Source organism: Lonchura striata, chromosome 2 (assembly GCF_050655825.1).
Source record: "Lonchura striata isolate lonStrDom1 chromosome 2, ASM5065582v1, whole genome shotgun sequence".
Taxonomy (NCBI): Eukaryota; Metazoa; Chordata; class Aves; order Passeriformes; family Estrildidae; genus Lonchura; species Lonchura striata.
Window position 1 is genome coordinate 47,535,719 of NC_140704.1, and position 20,683 is coordinate 47,556,401.

The 20,683-nt window shown below is 39.7% G+C and overlaps 1 protein-coding gene across 8 annotated transcripts in view; it reads right to left on the reverse strand.

Annotated features, from left to right (window-relative positions):
• Positions 1-20,683, reverse strand: part of ELMO1 (engulfment and cell motility 1) — a 302,881-nt gene that overhangs the window by 96,171 nt on the left and 186,027 nt on the right. For all 8 annotated transcript variants that reach the window (XM_085573345.1, XM_085573347.1, XM_021553298.4 and 5 more), the window contains one exon: positions 7,503-7,639. In XM_085573345.1, coding sequence (XP_085429471.1) covers positions 7,503-7,639 — 137 coding nt within the window. The remainder of the gene's footprint in view (positions 1-7,502; positions 7,640-20,683) is intronic.

Genomic DNA, 20,683 nt, shown 5'->3' on the forward strand with positions numbered 1-20,683 from the left:
GACAAGACAAGCTGCTGGCCAAGGAACAGATTACACTAAAATACTCTTTTCTTGTTTTAAATAACATGTTTTGTTGAGACATCCTTCCCTTTCCTTGATTTTTGGCTTGAAGAATCCATCTCTTTGTTGGTGCACCCATCCGGGCATATAAATGGACGGAAATCAAGCTTGAAAATTATTTTCCTTCTAAGGCTATGCCCTCAATGAAATCACTGCATAGGTGATCACTGGATAAGGGAAGGACAGTTCATCTGTAACTAGATATGAGACTCTACTACTAAAGACTCCCAAAGCCTTGTGGCAAAGACAAAAATAGTAAAGACACCGTTTTAAATGAAAAATGTCTTTGAACTACAAAAATAGTTCATAAGCTACAAAGCGCAGAAAAAGAGCAAGTTAGACTACTTCATTATGCAGTCTAAGTACTTAATTTTCACAAATTAGTTTTTAAAATGTATTTGCATTCTTGACAATGCCAGTTCAGACTGAAATTTTTTCAAAAGGAAACAACCACTCAGATTTAAAAATGTGATACTGCTGTTCAGTTCTTTAGAGCTTGACAGCCCTGATTTTTTGGGGTATGAATACTTAAATCTGATTTTTACAGACTGATGCCTCAGTAAATGGAAACATGCCTCTTCAGCATCTTAAACACCCCTTCTCAGGCTCCTGCAGCCAGGAGCAGCAGATGAGTGCTATGGGACAGATCTGACAGGGGGAGATAAATGCAGAGATGAAGACTAAACAGAGCCATTCCTAAGTGAGCAGCTGATGAAGGCATACATTTGGAATATCTAGGCCACAAAAAGTATAGAGGTATATGAAGTATATGACCAAATGCAGGAGAAGGTCTTAAACAGGCTCTCTCTGCATCAATTCAATTGCACTATTTAAAAAAGACAGTTCTGAAGGAAGAGGTTATTGACGGAATAGACCTGACAATTTTTCTGCACCCAAATTATGCTTTCTAAAAGATTGCTATTATATTTGAAGGGACTAATTTCTTCAATTAAAAAGTCTCATTTTATCTGTAATCTATGCAGCAGACTTGAAAAATGTTAATTGCCACACATGTTTTTATAAATTCATGCATTACACAATTAATGATACTATATATTTATAGCAATTATCTGTTTCCAATAAAAGTTAATAAAGTGCTATTGGCCTCAGGTGTGAAAACGTGGGATTTAATTTGTGCTAATCTGCCCCAGCCTGGGTAATACTGAATTCATTCTATGTGAGAATAATTTATTTGCAATATCCCTATGTGATATAAACAAAGCATTCTCAAGGGAAGCTGCAATAAAGCTAACAGAGAGGTGCAATCATTCCACTAGCCTGGTATTTCCCAACAGTAAAATCCAAACGGAGCAGCCTTCCAAAGCTTCTCCCAAAAGAAGTTAAATTCATCTGCTTCAGACCCATAAGAAAACAATAATGCTTTGGAGGGCATCTGTGAAGAGCTATTTTACCATCCCTTTCCTTTCTCCTTTCATTGAATTGAAAAGGAGGTGACAAATAGGTTTAAAGACTGACCAAAGGATTCTACTTTCAAGTTTGTCTGAATTACTTTTTCTCTTGTTTAAGGTAATGCTTCTTTCATTTTCTGAAGCTACCATTTGCAATCCTTCTCCAAGCCTCCCTGTGCAGCTGGGTGGGGAGAAAGGGAGGCAGAGAGAGAGGAAAGCACCCCTTTGGGGCTGGGGCTGCTATTGCATCTGTGGCAAGGTGATGGAGGAGGCTGGAGCAAGTGGCCAGAAATGCTGGTTCTGATTCTGACCCTGCAGCTGCTTCACTGCCAAGGCACTTCAGCCCTGGGTGCCTTTGCCTCCTTCCTGTAAAGTGTGGTTTATCAAGGCTCGCCAAGCCTGCAAGGAGCAGGAAAGTGCAGAATGTTGTCAGTGCCACTAGAGGGGATCACTTGAGCATGCTGGGGACCTACTGCTCCTACAGGAGTGAGGCAAAGCCCTGTCACTTCCAGGTCAGGAACAGAGCTGCCAAGGCAAGGACTAGCATTAGGACAACAAGGTTGCAGCCAGGGGGGCATTTTGGACAGGAGTTCTGCAGAGTCTGGTCCTCAAGTCTCTCCAGTTTGCAGCAGACCCAGCAAAGCTGGTGACAGCTCTTCTGCCACACTGTTGCTCTGACCCTTTCAGAATGACCTCCTAGGCCTTTGCTTCCTCATGGGTAACTCACATTACCTGATGGTGGGTTTGGCCCACCAGGTTTTCACACAAACCACCTCTCACACAAGTTTGCTTCTTAAAGAGCCTGTCCTTCAACACTCAGTCATATTTTGAACCCAGCCTTCCCCAATTATTCATCCCTCCAGCTGTCGAAAACTCAACACCAGAGAAGCTGAGAAACCCGTAGCATGGCATTTCCAAAGCTCCACCGAAGAAGGAAATTGTATTTTTCATTTTTATGTTATGCCTGGTTACCTTTTCTGTTATCTTGTCAGTGAGCAAGGAAAAACATTCGCGGAGCCTGAGCATGAGCTATAAACATCTTTTGTGGTTATCAAATGCCTCTGTGTTTGCTTTGCTATTTAATTACTGGACTCACGTAGGGCATTTATTGTTTGCATCTGTTGCCGCTGTGAACAATGTCTACTCTTCTGATCACCACAAAGGCAGTTTGTTATGTGTATGCCTGTCAGTGACATATTTTATCATCTTGCTGAGCAGACCCCACTGCTGCAGCTTGGTGTGTCCCTGAAATAGCCAGATACCACAAGGGCAGCTCCTCAGCAGGTTGCCACTGTGAAATGGATACTAGCTGAACGATGAAACCAGTTTTTTGAGGTTTCTGATAATATTTTTCTTATTATAAAATATTTTCTTCTTCTTCTATATATTATTACTAATTCTTATTACAAAATATGTTTTCACAAAACATTTAAAAGCTCATGTTTTATACTGTGATGATCTCAAACACATGTCCAGAAGGCAATTTAACTAAATCTCTAAGTAACAAGAAAAATACATTGGCAGCATCATTAGCCAACCTTGTCCCACTTTCCTATTTGTCAAACCTGTAATTTTAGTGAATGCAGTGGATTTTGTTTTCAAGCACCTTATATCACAGTACTTTTAATTTTTTCAGTTTTGGTTCCTCCAATTTAACTTTAGTCATGTTGGAATGATAATGTGCACCTTGTTATGAGTAGTCAGTTTTGGTCATCTAAAACCCAACACCTATGCTAATACTAATAAAAGCAGCCACACTGTGCCCATTCTCTATAATGCAGCTTCAACACCCTGCTAGCCAAGTAAAAAAAAAAAATAGTATTTTTCCTTCTACACTGGAACTGGAAGCAGTTATTTTTACTCTTAATCTGCTTTTTTTTAAGATGGTAGAACACTAGGTACAGAATTAGCAAATTGCTCATTCTGTTCTGCAGGTTTAATAAGACAAGTTATGGCTGCAATTAAAATAATCCATTTGCTCACCTTTCCTCCTATTAGCATGTGAACTTTAAACCTACGAAAAGCTGCTGACTGAAATCTCTGAAAACCAGAGTTAAGAGGATAATCTTGTGTCCTACACGATGTTCTACTTGCTGTCTTCTTTTATCCCAAGAAACAATATGTGTACTTTACAAGAAGACCACTAAAGAGAAAGCAATCACAATGTAAATCCACATTAGGGCAATCCAGGTGCATTTACTGAAGTACATCTAGTGGGGATTAACAAAAATTTGGAAGTATGCTTTTATTTGGCCCCATGGGAGGAATTTTACTGTTGGGTGGGTTCTTTGAATTCCACCTACCACTGTGTTAAAAAGAAACAATAAACCCCAAACCAATTTATGTACATCTCAGTCTGTGTGGCAGTGGCCTGATTACCCTGAGCAGAGTGTAGGGTGGTCCCTACATGATGGAAATCAGACTGATGGGTACCTATTTAAATGGGCAGGCTGCTGATGAAGGTTTCTAGATACTGGATGTGAGATAACTCAGGCCAGCTTTCTTACAGTCAGCACTGACTCCAAAAATCAATACACAATGCTTTCTTCTGCTTTAATACAACATGTAAAAGTATGTAAAGCTTGGAGACTAGATTATATTTTCAAAGCCATAAACCATGCTCTCTGCTCACAAATAACTTTGGAGAAACTTGTATAGGGTCCTTTGATCATCTGTAGGCTCAAATGAAAACAAAAAGGTTTCAAATGGAATTGTTGCCACTTGCATGTCTGTCTATACAACAGAATCTTAATTTCTCTAGGAAACTCACAAAACATGAATTATGCATGTTTTAAAATGTTACAAAGGCATAATATAAGCTTAGCTGCCTGTCTGAATTATTCTCTTCAGACATCTACTAGTGTATAGAGAGACTGAAAAAAAGGTTTTAGGTCTGACAGTGTCATGCTATCACCACAGACATCAAAGAACTTTTTCTCATGCAAAAGTTGACAAAACGTGTGTCTTTTAATGAATAAGAATAGGGTAAAGCATGAGATCATAAATGTCTCACTGAAATACCATCAAATTCTTCCAACCATGAGCAAAGTGCTGGTTTAATTATTTTTGAAACTTTAAAAATGAACAAACCTATGTGGAATCTCCACACCATAAACTGAAGAACCACGATGGCACAGTGTGCCATTTTGTCATCAAAAGGAAGTCTTAATATATGGCTTAAAGAACCCTTGAGAGAGGCACTGAAACCTGAGGGGAAATTAAATCACCTCGCCTCTTTTAGTGCCTGTCATTCCCCAATTCAAAGAGGAGGAAATAATTCTCTGTATATGCACACAGACCTCCTACAGACTCTCAATGTACAAGTTACTGTGATTAATCAAAAGTCTGAAATTAAACTAAAAAGCTCCTTTTCTTCAATTATGATTAAACATCAAAGCAAGCAGTGTAGATTTTTTAGCAGAAAGTCCAGGCCTCAAGAGTTAGAAATCAGTATACTGAGAGCGTCTAATTTTGTTTTGGAGGTTTTAAGGAAGGATGAGACAGAAAAAGGAATAAAACAAATGATCCCATCAGGCAGGGGGATAGTAAACTGTAACAAAGTGGTGTTTCATACACTACCATGACAATCAAGTTATTGAAACTGAAAAATAGTAACACCAAGAGAAGATGGAAGATTTTCTTTTGTTTTCATACAAGTAATTTACTGCATCTTGTGAGGTCTGCTCTCTTCCCGTTCACTTTTGAAAGGATGGGCTGAATGCTCCCCAGGCCCACATGGCCCTTGCCTGCCAAGTTTTCAAAAATGACTGCACAGAAATGGGCACCCTTAGCACACAGGGAAGATGCAGAACACAGAACACCAACATGCTGTGATCACCAAAGCCTCTTGCCAGGTAAGGATGAAAAACGGTGATGTTTAGTTTGGAAAAGCCATGGGCTGCACTGGCTGCTGTCACCCACCAGGCAGATGGGTAAACCTTGGGTACTACCATAGAACATATCAGCCCCCACAAACCCTCAAGTGCTTCACAAGCCCACACAACAACCCAGTTTGCTCCACTCACAGATCCCTTCAGATGTTTATCAGCTGAGTAATTCACATCCCCACCACATGTCATTTGAAATGGGTAAGAGCACAAAAATTTCCTTATGACTGTAAGAAAGGATTTAGACAAGCAAAACATAATTAGAGAAGTGTTAGAAATGAGAGACACAAGGGCTTAGCATTCCCTCCCCTCTACAAAACAGTTACAAAATCAAGAGTGATTTCTGCAGGCAGAGATCCTGGGCACAGGATCATGCAGCACAGTGCCACCACCAGACACAAACCCTGGTAGTCCAGTGGCAAATGTTTCAGGTTTGCTCATGAAGTTAAGAATTGCCCATGTCTTCAATGACACATGCAGTAAGACACAGTGCCAGTGCTATGAACCTGACAGACCTGACAGGTAATTGCAGGACTATCAGCAACAGAAAACACAACTAGCAAACAAGTAATACCAGAGAAAAAAACTCCCTGATCTCCTGTGAACCTCCATAACAATGCCTAACACTGCAAAGTAAATTTCTTTGATTTCCTTTTAGGGTGACCTGGGCTGGTGCCAGAAATGGAACCATTCTTTATCGGAATTCCCTAGGATTGCTAATAATTTTTCAACTCAAGTTGTGGGAAATTACGTAGACAAATCCTTCTTCTACTGAGATAGAATTCCTGTAAGTAACAGGCAGCTGTTAATACATTTATTTAAAACAACCACTTATTATGAATTAGTCTTTCTATAGTTGCTTTTTAAGCTCTTGATTTTTAGCAGCCCTATATGGTTCAGTCAATTATCTTGCTATTACTCCTTCTGTGTTCCTGGATCATCAGGTAGGAGAAGCATGCCAGAAATCCTATGTAAGAACAAGGCTGTAGGTCATCTGGCTACGACAGTGTGCATATTGGTCTTCCTTTCTCTTTTCAGCCACAGCTCTGGTACTGCTGACAACTAACTTGCCTGAAACTCGACAAAGGTTACTCCTCACTGTGACCTAAAAATTCACCTTCACTCTGAAGTAGAAAATGGACATTGGGACCACTTCAATAATAGACAGTTCCAATTAAAAGTCAGGCATGATCATTCCTACTGACTCTAATGTAACATTTGAGTCTGGTGACTTCAGAGCAATTTTAAGTCACGTGCTGACAGAGCAGCAGTCTCACTTTTCATTCCCAATCAACAGTTCTAAAACAAATATCTCCCGTGGAGAAGCTCAAGATCCAAACAGAGAATCCCGAAGATAAGGATGAAAGCTGGCCATTAAAGCATGAGTTCACCATTCTTAGAAAATGCCAGAGATACAGTTCAGCCTCATGGTAAATTGTGTAAAAATTGGATGCCTTGGGACCACTAAGACAGACCTGTTCTTTATTGCTTTTCTGAGGATCAGGAGATTGGCTGATGCTTCCAGAATTCTTACTGATGAGTTTTCTGTTTGAATTTTTATTTCACTGGTTTTCAGGGTTTTTTGGTTTGTTTGTTGGTAGTTTTTATGGGTGGTGGGGTTTTTTTTGGTTTTTTTTTTTTTTGGTTGGTTAGTTTGGGTTTTTTTGTTTGGTTGGGTTTTTTGGGCTTTTTGTCTTTGTTTTAGGAGAGTAAACGGCACAGCACTCTGTCATGATTGTGTCCACTCTGGAATATTTTATCACTTTACTGCTCACATGAAATGAAAGGGATGCACAGAATTATCACTGCAGTACTCTCTCTGCATTATTTACAACCTTGGAGTCTGCAGCACTTCAGCATAATATTGCTAACATAAAAAGGCAGAATTTCCCCTCAAGCCAGAATTTTAGTCTCGTAGTCTGCAGTGCAACATGAGTGAAAAAGGTCTACGAACCTCCTTACATCTCCTATCCTCTAACCATAGCTCTCTAAATGCTGGCATTCCAGTGTGCAAAGCATCCAAAGAAGAGAAATCTCTAGGCTTTCAGCAGAATGGGAATTAGTAAATCCCTGTGCCTCTAGAGAAGAATATATGGCATTGTTTCACCATTCTGCCCAGTTATTCCCACCCCGCCATTTTTCTTGCCTTGTTAAAGTCCTCTGAAGTTGCCCTCATTTCCTTCCATGTCTTGTTCAAAAGCTGAATGCAGATACAGAAGAACTCCTCAAACGATCTGTCATGGGTGAAGAACATGGGATGGAAATCGTTGCAGGTCTCACTGGCTAAAAACAGAAAAACAAGGCGGGGTGGAATAAAACATGTACAGGCAGGAGCTTCGAAAAATAAACATAAAATACCATCAGCCATGAAATTTAGAAAGCAGTGTATTTGAGTGAAATCCCAGTTCTTGGAGTTCTCTGGAGTCAAAACACTACTCTGAAAAGCCAGCCTTGGTCTACCAGTCTTAAAGACAACAAAACACAATACAGACCCTTGTCTTTAAGGGACTGACAGCAGGAAGAGGAAGCAACTACCTGTTTGCCTGAATATGCTCTTCAGTGTTTGTTGTTTGTGCCAAGTTTTGTAGCGCAGTCTGGGACAGAGAGACAAAGGGAAGAAGCTCATCAAAAGAAGAGCCTTCCCCACTGCTGTAACAGCATGGTCCATCTCACCTGCTGAGAACCAAACACCAGGGCCCATCACTCACAAAACAGGATTAGATCAGTGTACACACTGAAATGTGAAGCTCTGCTGACACAGCAAATGATCTACCATATTGCACAGAGGTAACAAAAAAATGTTGACAGATATAGAGAATGTAACTGATTAAATTTTTTCTTTGAAAATAACCAGAATCAAAAGCAATGGACCTTCTATAATCTATCCCTTATCTGAGACAAACATAATAAAACCCAAACAAACAAACAAAACCAAAAAACCAATCCCCAAACATCTTTATTTTTAATCAAACACTGGCTTTAGGGAAGTAAAAAAACCCCAAGGAACACTGTAGTAATGATCCCAAAATGGAAAAGCAGGAGTGTGCTGTGCTTCTCCTTGAGCAAAAAAAAGAATTTTCAAGAACTAAGGACTGAAGCAGTGCTGACCTCTGGGGACATCTGAGCAACCTGAGCAGAGAAGGGCCTTCCTTTAGCCAAGGACTGAATAGAATCTTCAAGCTCTGCCATGACTTGCAGGGCCACTTCAGTAGGTTGCATATCTATGTTCTTAAAAAGGAAAGAAAAAAGTCAAGCCGAATAAGCTTTCTCTATATACCTAGTCCCCAAATCTCTCAGATTCACCTTTCACCCTTCAGGAGTGCTCCTTTGAACTTTTCTGGCAGTCACTCACATGCTTAAACAGCATCATCTTTCCTCACTTCAGGATCAAACAGCCACTACTTAGGCAAACTTCCTTCTGTGCAAGAACAGCCGAATTATCAAGCATTGGGATAAATCACATTTTCCTAGGGCTGAATCACTGTCTGACATCTGCTTTCTCTCACTGGAACTGGACAAATTAGAATTAAGACCCTGTCCAGGAGGATGTGAATGGCTCAGGCAGGCTGACTCTCTGCACCAGCTGCAGACACTTGTCTTGGTACTTCTTCTAGCCACAAAACTCTGCTTTCAGTGTGTTCAGCTACCTCTGCTGTAGGAACATGAACTGTGTTCAGAATCATCTGAACCATCAAAAAAAAAAAAAAAAGTTTCTGACCTTTCCCAGCATGCAGTATTCCAACTGGACAGCAAAACTAAAGCTGTAAATGTGAAGCTTAATTTTAACATCAGATTTACTAAGATCTAATCAATTCTTCAGCTACATGGCAAAGATGGGAGTTAAATTTGGAGCACAGGTTTAATTCTAATCAAGTAAATTCCATTTACTTCAAAGGATTTGCAGCCAAGGGGGAATTAGTCAAAGCAGAGACCTATATTTATGAGGAACAACTCAATCCCTTCAGAAGAACAAAATGCCTCAGGCATGCTTTTCAGAGCACCTTCAGCCTCCATTCATTCCACTGGAGCTGCAAGGGCTCAGCACTTCCAATAATCAGATCTTCAGCCTGTAATAATGTCAGAGACACAACAGAACAGATTCTCAGAGGGTAGTTGTCTTAAAGTCATGAAACACTATAATGATGAGTAGAAATAAAATAACACCAAGCAGAAGAGTTCAGCCGGTACCTTCACTGTATAAATCATAGCACGAAACAAGGCAATAACCCTCGACACGCACTGGCCTCTCTGATCCTCCTCAAAGCCTGAGCTTCTCACTGCTCCTGCTCATAAAAATCAATAAATCAAAATTAATGGAAAGGCTAGGGATTCTCAGAAAATTGATCATCGGTTCTAACTCATGCTTCTTATGATAATCAGCCTTTGACTGTATCCACTATGCTGACTGTTCCGCATGCAGAATTAGAGATGCCACCTCTACCCACCTTATTTTATAAGTAGGCAATGGATGGTGTTTTATGCCTTTCAGTTTCAAAATGAAAGAGTAAAAATCACTGTTACTGATATAATCTGAGAAAGCTGTGGCTTTTAGAAGGCAGGATGAATATTTTAAAGCACAAACAAATCCTAGGAATAATTCAAAACCAAATGATAAACAGCTTCTTCAGAACTCCAACCATCATCCAGATAGCAGAGAGAAGAAAGAAATCCAGTCTGCTTCAGCGGTAGCCTTTTGTATGCCTTGAAAATTCTATCCACACTAATACAAAACCATAGAATTCAATGGGAAAATCTTCAGACTGCATCTCTAGTTAAATCTGTGTCCTGGTCAGAGTGTTTAAATATCGAATGAAGGATAACCCTTGTCCCAGTACTTTCCTTCTCCTTTTGACAGGTGAGTTGAGGATGAAGGAAAAGGTGATGCTGTTGTTGATAATGTGTAGGGACCAAAGTAAGGCTAATTTACAAACTGCTGTCTTTGCCCACTATCTTCAGCCTCAAGTCTGCATCTCCAATATCACAGGACTGCCTCTCTCTGAAGAGTGAGCAAATTTAGAGGCTGCTCAATTTTACTAATTAAAAACTTATTGAATTTATTTTTTCACCAACTTGCAATTTGACTAGTTCTAAACTGAAACTACTTTAGGTCTAGTCTTGGAAATATTTGGAGACCTTCTGCATAAGAGCTGCGTGCAAAATTCTAGCCCTTAAGCTCAGTACTTTCTAACCATCCTTGTCACAAGCAGGGACCAGCCACATTTACAACCACATAAAAACAGCCACACAGCTACAATGTGGGGACACAAATCATCATGATTATTCACCATCAAGTTTTAATTACGCCTCTGAGAGATCACCTTCGAAAGGCATGCCACAGATGTCTAGCCTACATAAATCAAGTGAAGATCTTGTTGATTCTTCATTCTTGGCACAATTCTTGGAGCTGTAGATCAATATGTCACCTCTCAGGATACAAGTAGTCCCTAAAGTTTCTAGCTGATCTATAGCTGGAACTTTGAGGAAGAAGCTTAGTTCATTTCTCATTACAAATTGCAGCGGCAAAAAAAAAAAAAAAAACCACCAAAAACCAACCAACAAAAACAAACAAACAAACAAACAAGCTAATTTGTACCTGGGAGTTTATGTGGTTCCTACAGTGTGTATTTTTAGTGTCTACCCAACACCATTTTGTCTGTCAGTTGCTTCCTAAATTAGAACATAGACATGCAAGCATCCCAGACTGTTTGAGGAGTAAACAGATTCGACATGTTACGTCATTCCTCTGTAGATTAGTAGAAACCAATGGGGGGAAAAAAAATGAGAAAGAATAAAAAAGTACCTTTATGAATGAAGGTACCTTCATTTTGTACCCCATCTCTAAACACCTTTTCCCAGGAGACAGAATATCAGGTTTTTAGCTGTGTCAAGAACAGCTATGTATTTGCATATTTGTATAAACCGGTCTTGAAAGGGCACAGATTATGTGATGACGTTTCAATAACTGTTTTGCTTGAAGTACACCAGAAATTCAAATTTCAAACTTGCTGTGGGGAACTGAATATGTGCAACAGGGATTTCTCTATGCAGACTCCAGGAAAGGACCAGTGCAGCAGACCAGAGAGCAGGTTGCTGTGTCACCTCACTGTCCAAAACAGTATGAACAAAGGGCCACTAACTCAACAGAAATTGGCTGATTGCTGTAAGGGCTCATTATTATTTCTCCCCTGTGTTAAAAAGTAGACTACGCATAGATATCTTCTACAGTGGTTTCCACTTGGAAGGGAAGGAAAAGATTAACACAATTTCTTACCTTTGATTGTTTCGTGGAACACTAGTGAGTAATACAGAGATAAAATCATTGTGCCCCCAAAGCTAGAACAGCAGGCAGAGATACAGTGATACACCTTTGTAGGCAAGGTACTGTGCTTGAGCTTAAGAAACCTGCTTTCTTTCTGACTCTGCTAAACTGCTGTGTTGATACTGCTCATCTTCCACCGTGCCCTTAAAATGGCATGTGGTCATTCTGACCTCCCTTGTGAAGTTCTTGAATTCAAAAGATGAAAAAGACTGTACTGGCATGAAAGCCATATCTGTCATGAAGGGAATGTCTGAAATTAGGAACCACCCAATCTATTATTTACTAAATCTATTCATGATGCTATGGGGGGATCAAGATGAGGTGAGTTAAACAGTAATTTTTCTGTAAATTTAAGGCTTGGACCCATAAAATTTGGAATGCATATAAAAGACAATCACAAATGAGACACTTGATTCAAAGATGTCAGCTATGTACAATCATTCTACAAAACAAAACTTCAATAGACCTGATTAAGTAAATAATAAATAAAAGCGATAAGGTTACTGTGTATTCTCAAGTATCTCAAAAGCAGGGAGTCAGCTTAAATCAATCATATTATTCAATCAGCCATCTAAATACGGTCACCTGGCAAAAATGCTGTCACGCAGAGAGGCAGGCAGACACCTGTGTTGAGAAGTCTGCCTCTGTGCCAGGGGTGGTACTAACAGATCCTGTGCACCCTGAAACTTATCAAGAAAAGCATCCTAAAGTTGCATCAGAACAATTTTGAGGTGAGGGAAGCAGTGATGCATAATCCTGGGAGGCAGGTTTGCAAAGTCCCAGGGAGAGAGGGGTTCAAACACATCTCCCTGTCTTAAAGGTACCTGGGAGTCATGTGATCCCATTTTCAAAGAGAGCTGTGCTTTCTCCTCCTGAGCTGCTGCATAATTCAGTGTGAGTCACTTATCCCTTCAGTTGTTTTCCCGAATTTCACAGAATGGAGATGATAATATTTCATCAGAGAGGAGGCGGGTGGAAAGAACCATTGCACTTTCAGAAGGGCAGCAAGATCCACAAATGAAGGGTGCCATACGGACCTTGGAAATATCATCTCCACTTGGCATGGCCTCCCCTGGGATTATTATTTGCCAATAAGAGAAGGACCAAAGAGCAACTAATTCTCACTAGCTCTCAGGAGGAGAATTTTTGCTTCTCCCTGAAGATGCAGTACAGCAAAAATAACTACTGCCATGACCATTTTTATATACACAATCAAAAATCTCTCAGTAATACAAGATCATATAAGAAGAGCACCTAATACTGCAGAAATACAGTGATTGCCAGTTTTTCTATACTGCTGGTCCCTATGGTCTGCCAGCAATAATTTGAACCTTTGGCTACCTTTCTGGCACATGATAAGGAAACAGTATAATTTAAAGCAAGGAAGGTCACTGGCAGTGGCAGTGCAGTAATGAAGTGGTAATATTGCTGCCAATCGTGTAATTTTCCTTCCTAGGGAACAGTTCTTTTTAGAAGACTCAACTGGTATTAGAACAAAAGCCACCAAAATTGCCTAGCAACACAGGGCTACAAGAGAGCTTCAACATTTTACCTTACCTGATCACATATTTAGTCAGAACAGAAACTATAAGAAATTGCTAAGCATGCAGCAGAACCCATCAACTCAAACTCCTGAGAATGTAAGGCAATATCACGTCTCTGAACTTGTGAGATCCATAATGGTGCTATGGAGAGAAGCTGGATATAAAAGCACACACAAAAGGCAGCCGATGGTCTGCAAGTTTCTCAAGGCTGAGATTAAATTTTAATATGCAGTGAAAAACAAGGATTCCATGAAACTTCAGGACTAGGATGTTCATGGGATATGCAGCCTCAAGATCCTCAGTTAACTTCCCCAGATTTGCTTTAAAGGTGACTCTAGCTTTGTCAAATAAGCATATCCTTTCCCCAGTATATCATTAAATAAAGGAGCCACTCTAAAAACCCACTTCTCCCACTGTCCCAAATAAAAGTGGTGAAAGAACCCTAACTACTGCAGCACAACTCAGTAAAGCCCTGCACTCATCACTACCAACAGATCCAGCAGTCCAGAGGTGGCAGTAAGTAGGCATCAGACTCACTCTGCCACATCCTGAGGTGATGGTGAACTGAAGGAAACCAGTGGAGACAGTGGTGTCCACACAGGCAGGCTGACTTTGTAAAGATAACTCCCTTTGCAGCTCTCAGTAAATACAGAGATTTCACTGCACCTCTCCTGCTTAGACCAGACCTGAAGGCTGAACACTTGTAGTTTGGAAATGCAAGCAGAAAGCCTAAGTACAAAGAGAATTAAAAAAAAAAAAAAAAGGTTCTTATATGCAACTAGAAAATGAGAAAGATTACAAAGATCGTCATGCTGATAAGCGCTCCCCATCTTGTTCAAGAGCATCCCATTTTTGAGTGTGACAAAACAGGTGCCAATTATAAATAAATCTGAACTGCCTCTGCAATCTGTCAGAGCACACTGCTGGGCAACAGGAAAGTTCTCAGCTTCCCTCTTGATTTCTCCACTACTTTCAGTACTAAAAAAAATCAGTAATCGATAACAATAAGAAAATGTACTTTTAAAACCTGACGGATAAATTGGATGATCATTTTCAGAAGTGAGGGAGCACTTGATATGAATTAGTCACACACTTCTAGGAGAAAACTCCTTGAGAGTGGAAATTGTATGAAAAAACAAGGGCTTAAATTCTTCATACCAAAAAAAATTGTATTCTTTTGAGAAGAAAAGGACATAGGTCCGCAAGCATGTATCTCTAATTATGCTCTGGCATATTTATAGTATCCCCAAACAACATAGAGAATCACAGAATTATCTACATTGGAAAAGACCTTAAAGAGTATCAGAATGTTAATTGATTGATGTGAGAAATGTGCTTGGGGCCCATGCAACCTTTATGGTCACTTCTAGCAAATATATAGAATAAGAGAGATGTATCAAGAAAAATCTGCAGAAGGTTGGTTACCTAATAAACATATCATACAGAACTTTCTTACTGCTTCTCTGTCAGGTTCCTGACATCTTGCAAAGCACAGAGGGTAATGATGCCCAAATGAAAGCTTAAAAAATACCAATCAAACCACCACATCAAAAAGCATTTCTCATAGCTTTTACCTGAAGTCCAGCAGACACAGGTAGTGGCACTCACAGAAGACCAACTAAGCTCCGATCTATGAAGGCGAGCACCTTCTCACATCTGTTCCAAGTTGATACCCTGTTCTTTTACCATGCTGTTGCACCCATTCTCTCTCAAGCCCTCAAAGAAACTAGACTTAATCTCATCTCTAGACAAGTCAAGAAGAATGTCAGTGGCAATGGGGGAAGCAGATATGCAGCATTTATAAAGAGCAGTGCAAAAGCAATCACTCTGTGCAACCGCCATTTTTAGCCATAAAATACCCATTGGCAAGGTTTCTTGCTAAATGCTACATTTTGGCATATTTTCTAATAACTGTTGCAGCACCTCAGACACAGAACTCTGAGGGCTGGGATCAGAAGCTCTTGGATGCAGAAGAAGCAGACACTTGCTCTGCCCCTGCTTGTGCATCTCCTTGATGCCACCTCCCACAAGCATTGCAATGAGAAACTGCCTTTCATGGCAGAACTGCTGACTTTTCATGTCTTACTCTGACTGGTCTAGAGAGCACCAGTTTATTGCTTCTCCTCCTGAAGAGATTCTTGCTAAAAAGCAAACACCTCTGATTACTAGTTGTCTTTATGAGGAAGTTATACAAACTGTATTACAGGTTATTATTCATGCCTTTTCAATTACTTTCTGTGAGATACTTCATCCAGAATATACTCTGATTACCATTTGAAATACAGACCTTGCTGTTTTGATTCACAAGAAAGTAGGGACTGTCAGTGAAAATTAATTCTGCTTTAAATAGGCTGGCTAAGGCTCTATCTGTAAGCAAAACTTAAAGGAGCCTATGAAAACCTGCATGAAAAACACCACAAACCATAATCTGGGAAGTCTATGGATATTTTTAGGTTAGCCCTTTACTACCTAAGCAGCTGCCATTCCCTGTTCCCAGACATGGACCTCCTCATTAAAATCAGATCTTTAAAACTATACTGCAAAGAAACCATGTAGTCTTTGTGTAAGACAACTAGAATAAAGAACATATTTTTTGGGGGTATTTGATTTTCCAAGTGAGCAAAACCAGGACAACTACGGGGAGAAAAACCAAATGAAAAAATGGAGAAGCAACAAACCAACAGTCAAGTCGGAAAGGAAAATAATCTTTTTCTTGTTACCAAGGCATTCCTCCATTAGAAAATAGTTACAACTGAATTACTCACGCAGACCTGGCACAAACCATCTGTACCTACCATCAGAGGTGTCTGTATATGAGATACCTGCTCTGCTGCATTTTTTTGACAGGCTGTTAGCCCTATGGGGGGGTATCAGAGAGCTGGCTGCCTGACACTACTGCCTAGTCAGCCAGGCCAGCTTCCAAAATGTAAAAGCTGTGAGGAAAAAGGTCCAGTTACCTAGAAAATGAACTAAACTCACCCAGCTCCTCTGCCATCAGAGAAAATGGAACAGGACAAAAGCATTCTTAGTTCAACCACTTGCTTTGAATCAATCCCAGATATACCCAAAATGTAAAACAAGGTAACAGACTGAAACACAGGGAAATTATATCAATATCAATTAAAAAAAGATTTTCTGTGATTAAGGTGAGGGAGTTCACTATATCACATATCCTAGGGCAATGGCACTTCATCTTTCATGCCAGATGTGTTCTGAGCTATGCTGAAACTACATTGCTTGCTCAAGAATCAGGAGATGCACACCAAGTATCTGCCCTTGACTTCTTTGAAAATGTGTGTGGTGCCACCACTACTACAGCCCCACAAAGGACAACCCACCTTAGCAGTAACACCACTCTTCCCTCCCCTTCTGCATCTCTACAAACTGTACCTCCTTTAAAATATGCATATTTATACATACATGCACTAAATTACCATGTAACATCTTTCCCCCCGCCTCTTTGTGAAAATAAAATGTGAGGAAGAAGAAACTGGCCACTGGATGCAACTCTGCACAGGGAAAATGCTGTGCAATAAGCCCCAGGCTGGGAACACTCCTTAGCATGTCTACAGCCCACTCTCTATTCCATTCTTGGTCTGCCATGGGCAATCAGCAGCTCTAAGCTTGGCACCAATAACATGGTGATCTGTGGGGAAATCTGTGGGCAAATCTTCCCACTCTCAATCCTTCCTGGAACTCAGATGGACTTGTTGAGGCAAAGGTCATTAACTCACTGTGAAAACTGCACCTTACTTATCTAACTGCAACCACCTACATTATTTTCTTCCCCTACAAATAGTCTTAATCTGTAAATTATGTTTTTAACTCTCTGGGCTAGAGTCCCAAAGTCAGACTGACAGAACAAAAATAAAACTGCTGAAACATACTCTTTTTAACACAGACCAAACTGAGTAATTGCTACTCAGAAAATGGGAAAACAGTGATGTGGCAGGGTGCAAGCTGCTCAGGAAACACTGAACCTCAATGATTGTTAGTGTTTTTATCCAAGATCATCACCATAACACACTAAGATCCAAGCATCTTCCAATGGCTTTGTGAACATTAATCAGCCTCTAGAAGGACAGTAGTTAACACTCACTTTCAAATGCCAAGCTTGACCTCTTCAAAAGCAAAAGAAAAATCAAGTTAACAAGAGAGGCTATTTAAATAATACATTTCCAAGTGGCACATTCACCTCATAAGTTACTCCACTGGAGTTTTTCACTTCATAGACCAATATGAACCAAGCTGTACAACTCTACAGCTGAAAGAGCATAGTTTTGGATAGGTAGAATTATTGTCACCAAAAGTTATGTTTTAGAAATGTTTAATTAGGCTGTAATATTGCCCTACTTTATGGTATTGCTTTTTATAGGTTGAAGCATTAAACAAGCATTTCATTTATATCGCTATAAAAAAAATAGTATGTTAAAATGTTGCATTCTGGAAAAACAGATCTCTTGCTTAAAGGTATTCTAGCCTTTGCATTGTATACTGACAGGTATAATTAATTGTAACTCCAAACCTTATAGTTACTAAAGAAGCTTAGAGAATCACCTAGTTCAGGTTAAGTGAAGTAGTGCAGGTTGTCTCCTCATGATGCTGGGAGATAAAAGACGGCAGGGTGCTGGGAGATAAAAAGCCCTTGAGTATCACATTTTTGTAAAATATCAGAATCAGGACAACAGGACCAAATTTAATCTATGATATAATGTCTCAGTATTCCCCAGGAGCTTGTCCCATTACTTGTGTAATCTATAGTTTTACTGTTGGCATTATTATTTGAGTTTTATTTTCTCTTTTGTATAGTAAATCCATTATTTGTTTTGTCTTTGTTGACAACAAGAATTGAATAAAATAATTTTTACATCGTGCCTTGAGGTTCCTGAATACATTTACATCTTTTCAATCACTTATTCCACCCTGACCATGAGTAATTACCTAATTTTCCCTTGAGTATTTTATTTGGTCAAGTGTACTATCACTCACTCCAGAAATATGTCTGAATACTTGAGGATCACAGAACAGAGACATAGAAAGATTAAAGTAATTATTTCTCAGAACAAACAAACAAATAAAAAAGAGGCAAGCAAAATCCTTCAGCTGTAATTTCTCCGTTGGACTGTGGTTGTACTTGAAAAAGGATCTAAGATAACCTTTTTAGAAATTCTCTCCTATTACTCCCATTGCACACACTTAAACATTTCAGACAGGAAAATGAAAGTCATCTTGTATATATAAGACCACACTTTGTTTCTGCATTTCAAATTAAAATGAGTTCTCAAAAGTTAGGATTATTGCTTTGCTGTTTTTTTACAAAGCATTATCCCACTCATGTCACAAGAGATATTGCACATGAGGCAAATGAACTGTCCTCACTTTTATTAAAATAAACTCATTCATAACACAAGCTGAACAATACATATTCATCTGGAAAAATACCATCATGGCCCAAGAAAGCATTTTCCAAATTTTCTTGACTGAATCTGACCATATACATCATATATGTATTATATACAGGTTATTAACATCAATTCAGAAACTGTGAAGGAATACATTTGGAAAAGGAAAGTGTTTCCCAATATATTGCGACAAGTTAGAGAAATCACATTTCCAAACCAACTATTAAGAAATAATTGAGATTTCAATTTTTTTTAAAGAAATAGCTAAATTTCTCCATTGTCACTAGGACAGGTTGGATATGTTAGTTTCAAAACTACTAAGGCAAAAGAAGCACCAGACTGATAAGTGTCAACTCCTTCCCATTTAAATTTGTAAAAAGTAGTAGAAATATTTTCTATGTTAGATTAAAATTCAGCAGCCAGGAGCTTTTCCCAGCAAGGAATTACAGAGAGTACAAACTGAATTGAATTCTAAACCTGTTTGGTTTTGGTTTAGGGATTGTACTTAAGATTATTTTTAAACTGGAACCCAACCTGGTTCAATATCTGACAATATCTCCTGAGCATGAACTGGCACAAACTTAGGAAGTTCATTGCTCTTGGCCGCTCAGCGGAATGGCTCAATTGAAAGTGGAAACACTCTGTCCCCAGTTGCAAGTTGTTGAGCCTGGATAACTCTAAGCTGGTCATTGCAAATATTTCTGCTACTGCTGGAGAAAACTTGCAAACTGCTCCATGTATCTGTGTGTTATCTCGCTATCACGGGGTCAGAGCCCTTCCCTTCCCTGAAATTCCTTTCCCTCTCCTGTCTCTTGTTTCCCAAACATAGCATTAGCACCAATCCCACTCCCATGGTACAGCAGAGGAGTTCCAGCTTAAACTGGAACCATTAAAAAGCAGACTCAACTGATTCCTTCTTGTGTTACCCATTTATATTTCAGAGGTCAACACCTCCTCAAACAATGAAATGCAAGGGGTTCCACTTTTCACTAGTAGATTTAAGAGGTAGCTAAAACTGACAGTCGCCTTCTTCTTTTTCTTCTCATTCCTGAATGACATGAGGGAAATTTCTTTGAAAGTAAAACCAACACAGTTGAGGCTTTGAAGATGTGAGTCCAAGCTAACAGGGGGTTTTGACAGCACAAGTGCTCCAGCGGACACCCACACCAGCAGAGGAGGGATTTCTGCCATCTCCCAAAAGGAGCAACTCGGACACAGTTAGGGACATAAAGCAACTCAGTGGTGCCACATTTCTGTGCTGTAGTCCTGTTGTGGTGCCTGGCCTGGTCTCCCCTGGGCCCACAGAATGGGCAGGAGAGGACCTTGCTCCTGTCACAAGGAGTCCCCCAGTTTGGTGGTCACAATTGTAAATAGCCACAGTTCCTTGATGACCTCATGAAAAATTCAGGTCTCACAGAAACTTCAGTTTTCACAGCTACAGGCATGAAGGTACCCCAATTATGTGCCAAACTTACTGCTATATAATTTGCAAGAGATTCTGATTTCTATCAAACATCCTTTTTCTTAAAATCATGCCACTTCTTTCACCATAAAACACCCTTTCTCTTATGAAGTCCATTCTCTCTGACCTACAGGAGGCCTTGCAAGCAAGGCAGATTTTTAATAACTTTGTCATGCAAGAAGAATACAAAAGCAAACACAAGGCTTATACTTAACAAAGAGAGGAGGGAAAGGTGAAATTAGTTATTGTCATGGCTGATCTCAATAGCAGGCACAGCTTCAGAACAAATTTTGAAAGTAACAGAGAATACATGGAGGTGAATAGAGTCTGGAATAAGTATTGCACAGGCTTACCAGGAAGGGATCAAGTCTGATTCATCTAATCTTCAACCAAATAACATTTTTTTTCTCATGGGTGAAATGTGGAGGGCTTTCTCAGTACAGCAGATGATTTAGTTCTCCTGCATCTGACTTAAGAAAAATATCTTGATATAACTCTGTGCCAGGCAGAAAATCAGTTATTCATCTGGACAAAATAGGATTTGAGACAAGAATCAGTTGGTGGGTGAGGTTCAGACCATGTATGGAAATGACAAAAAGG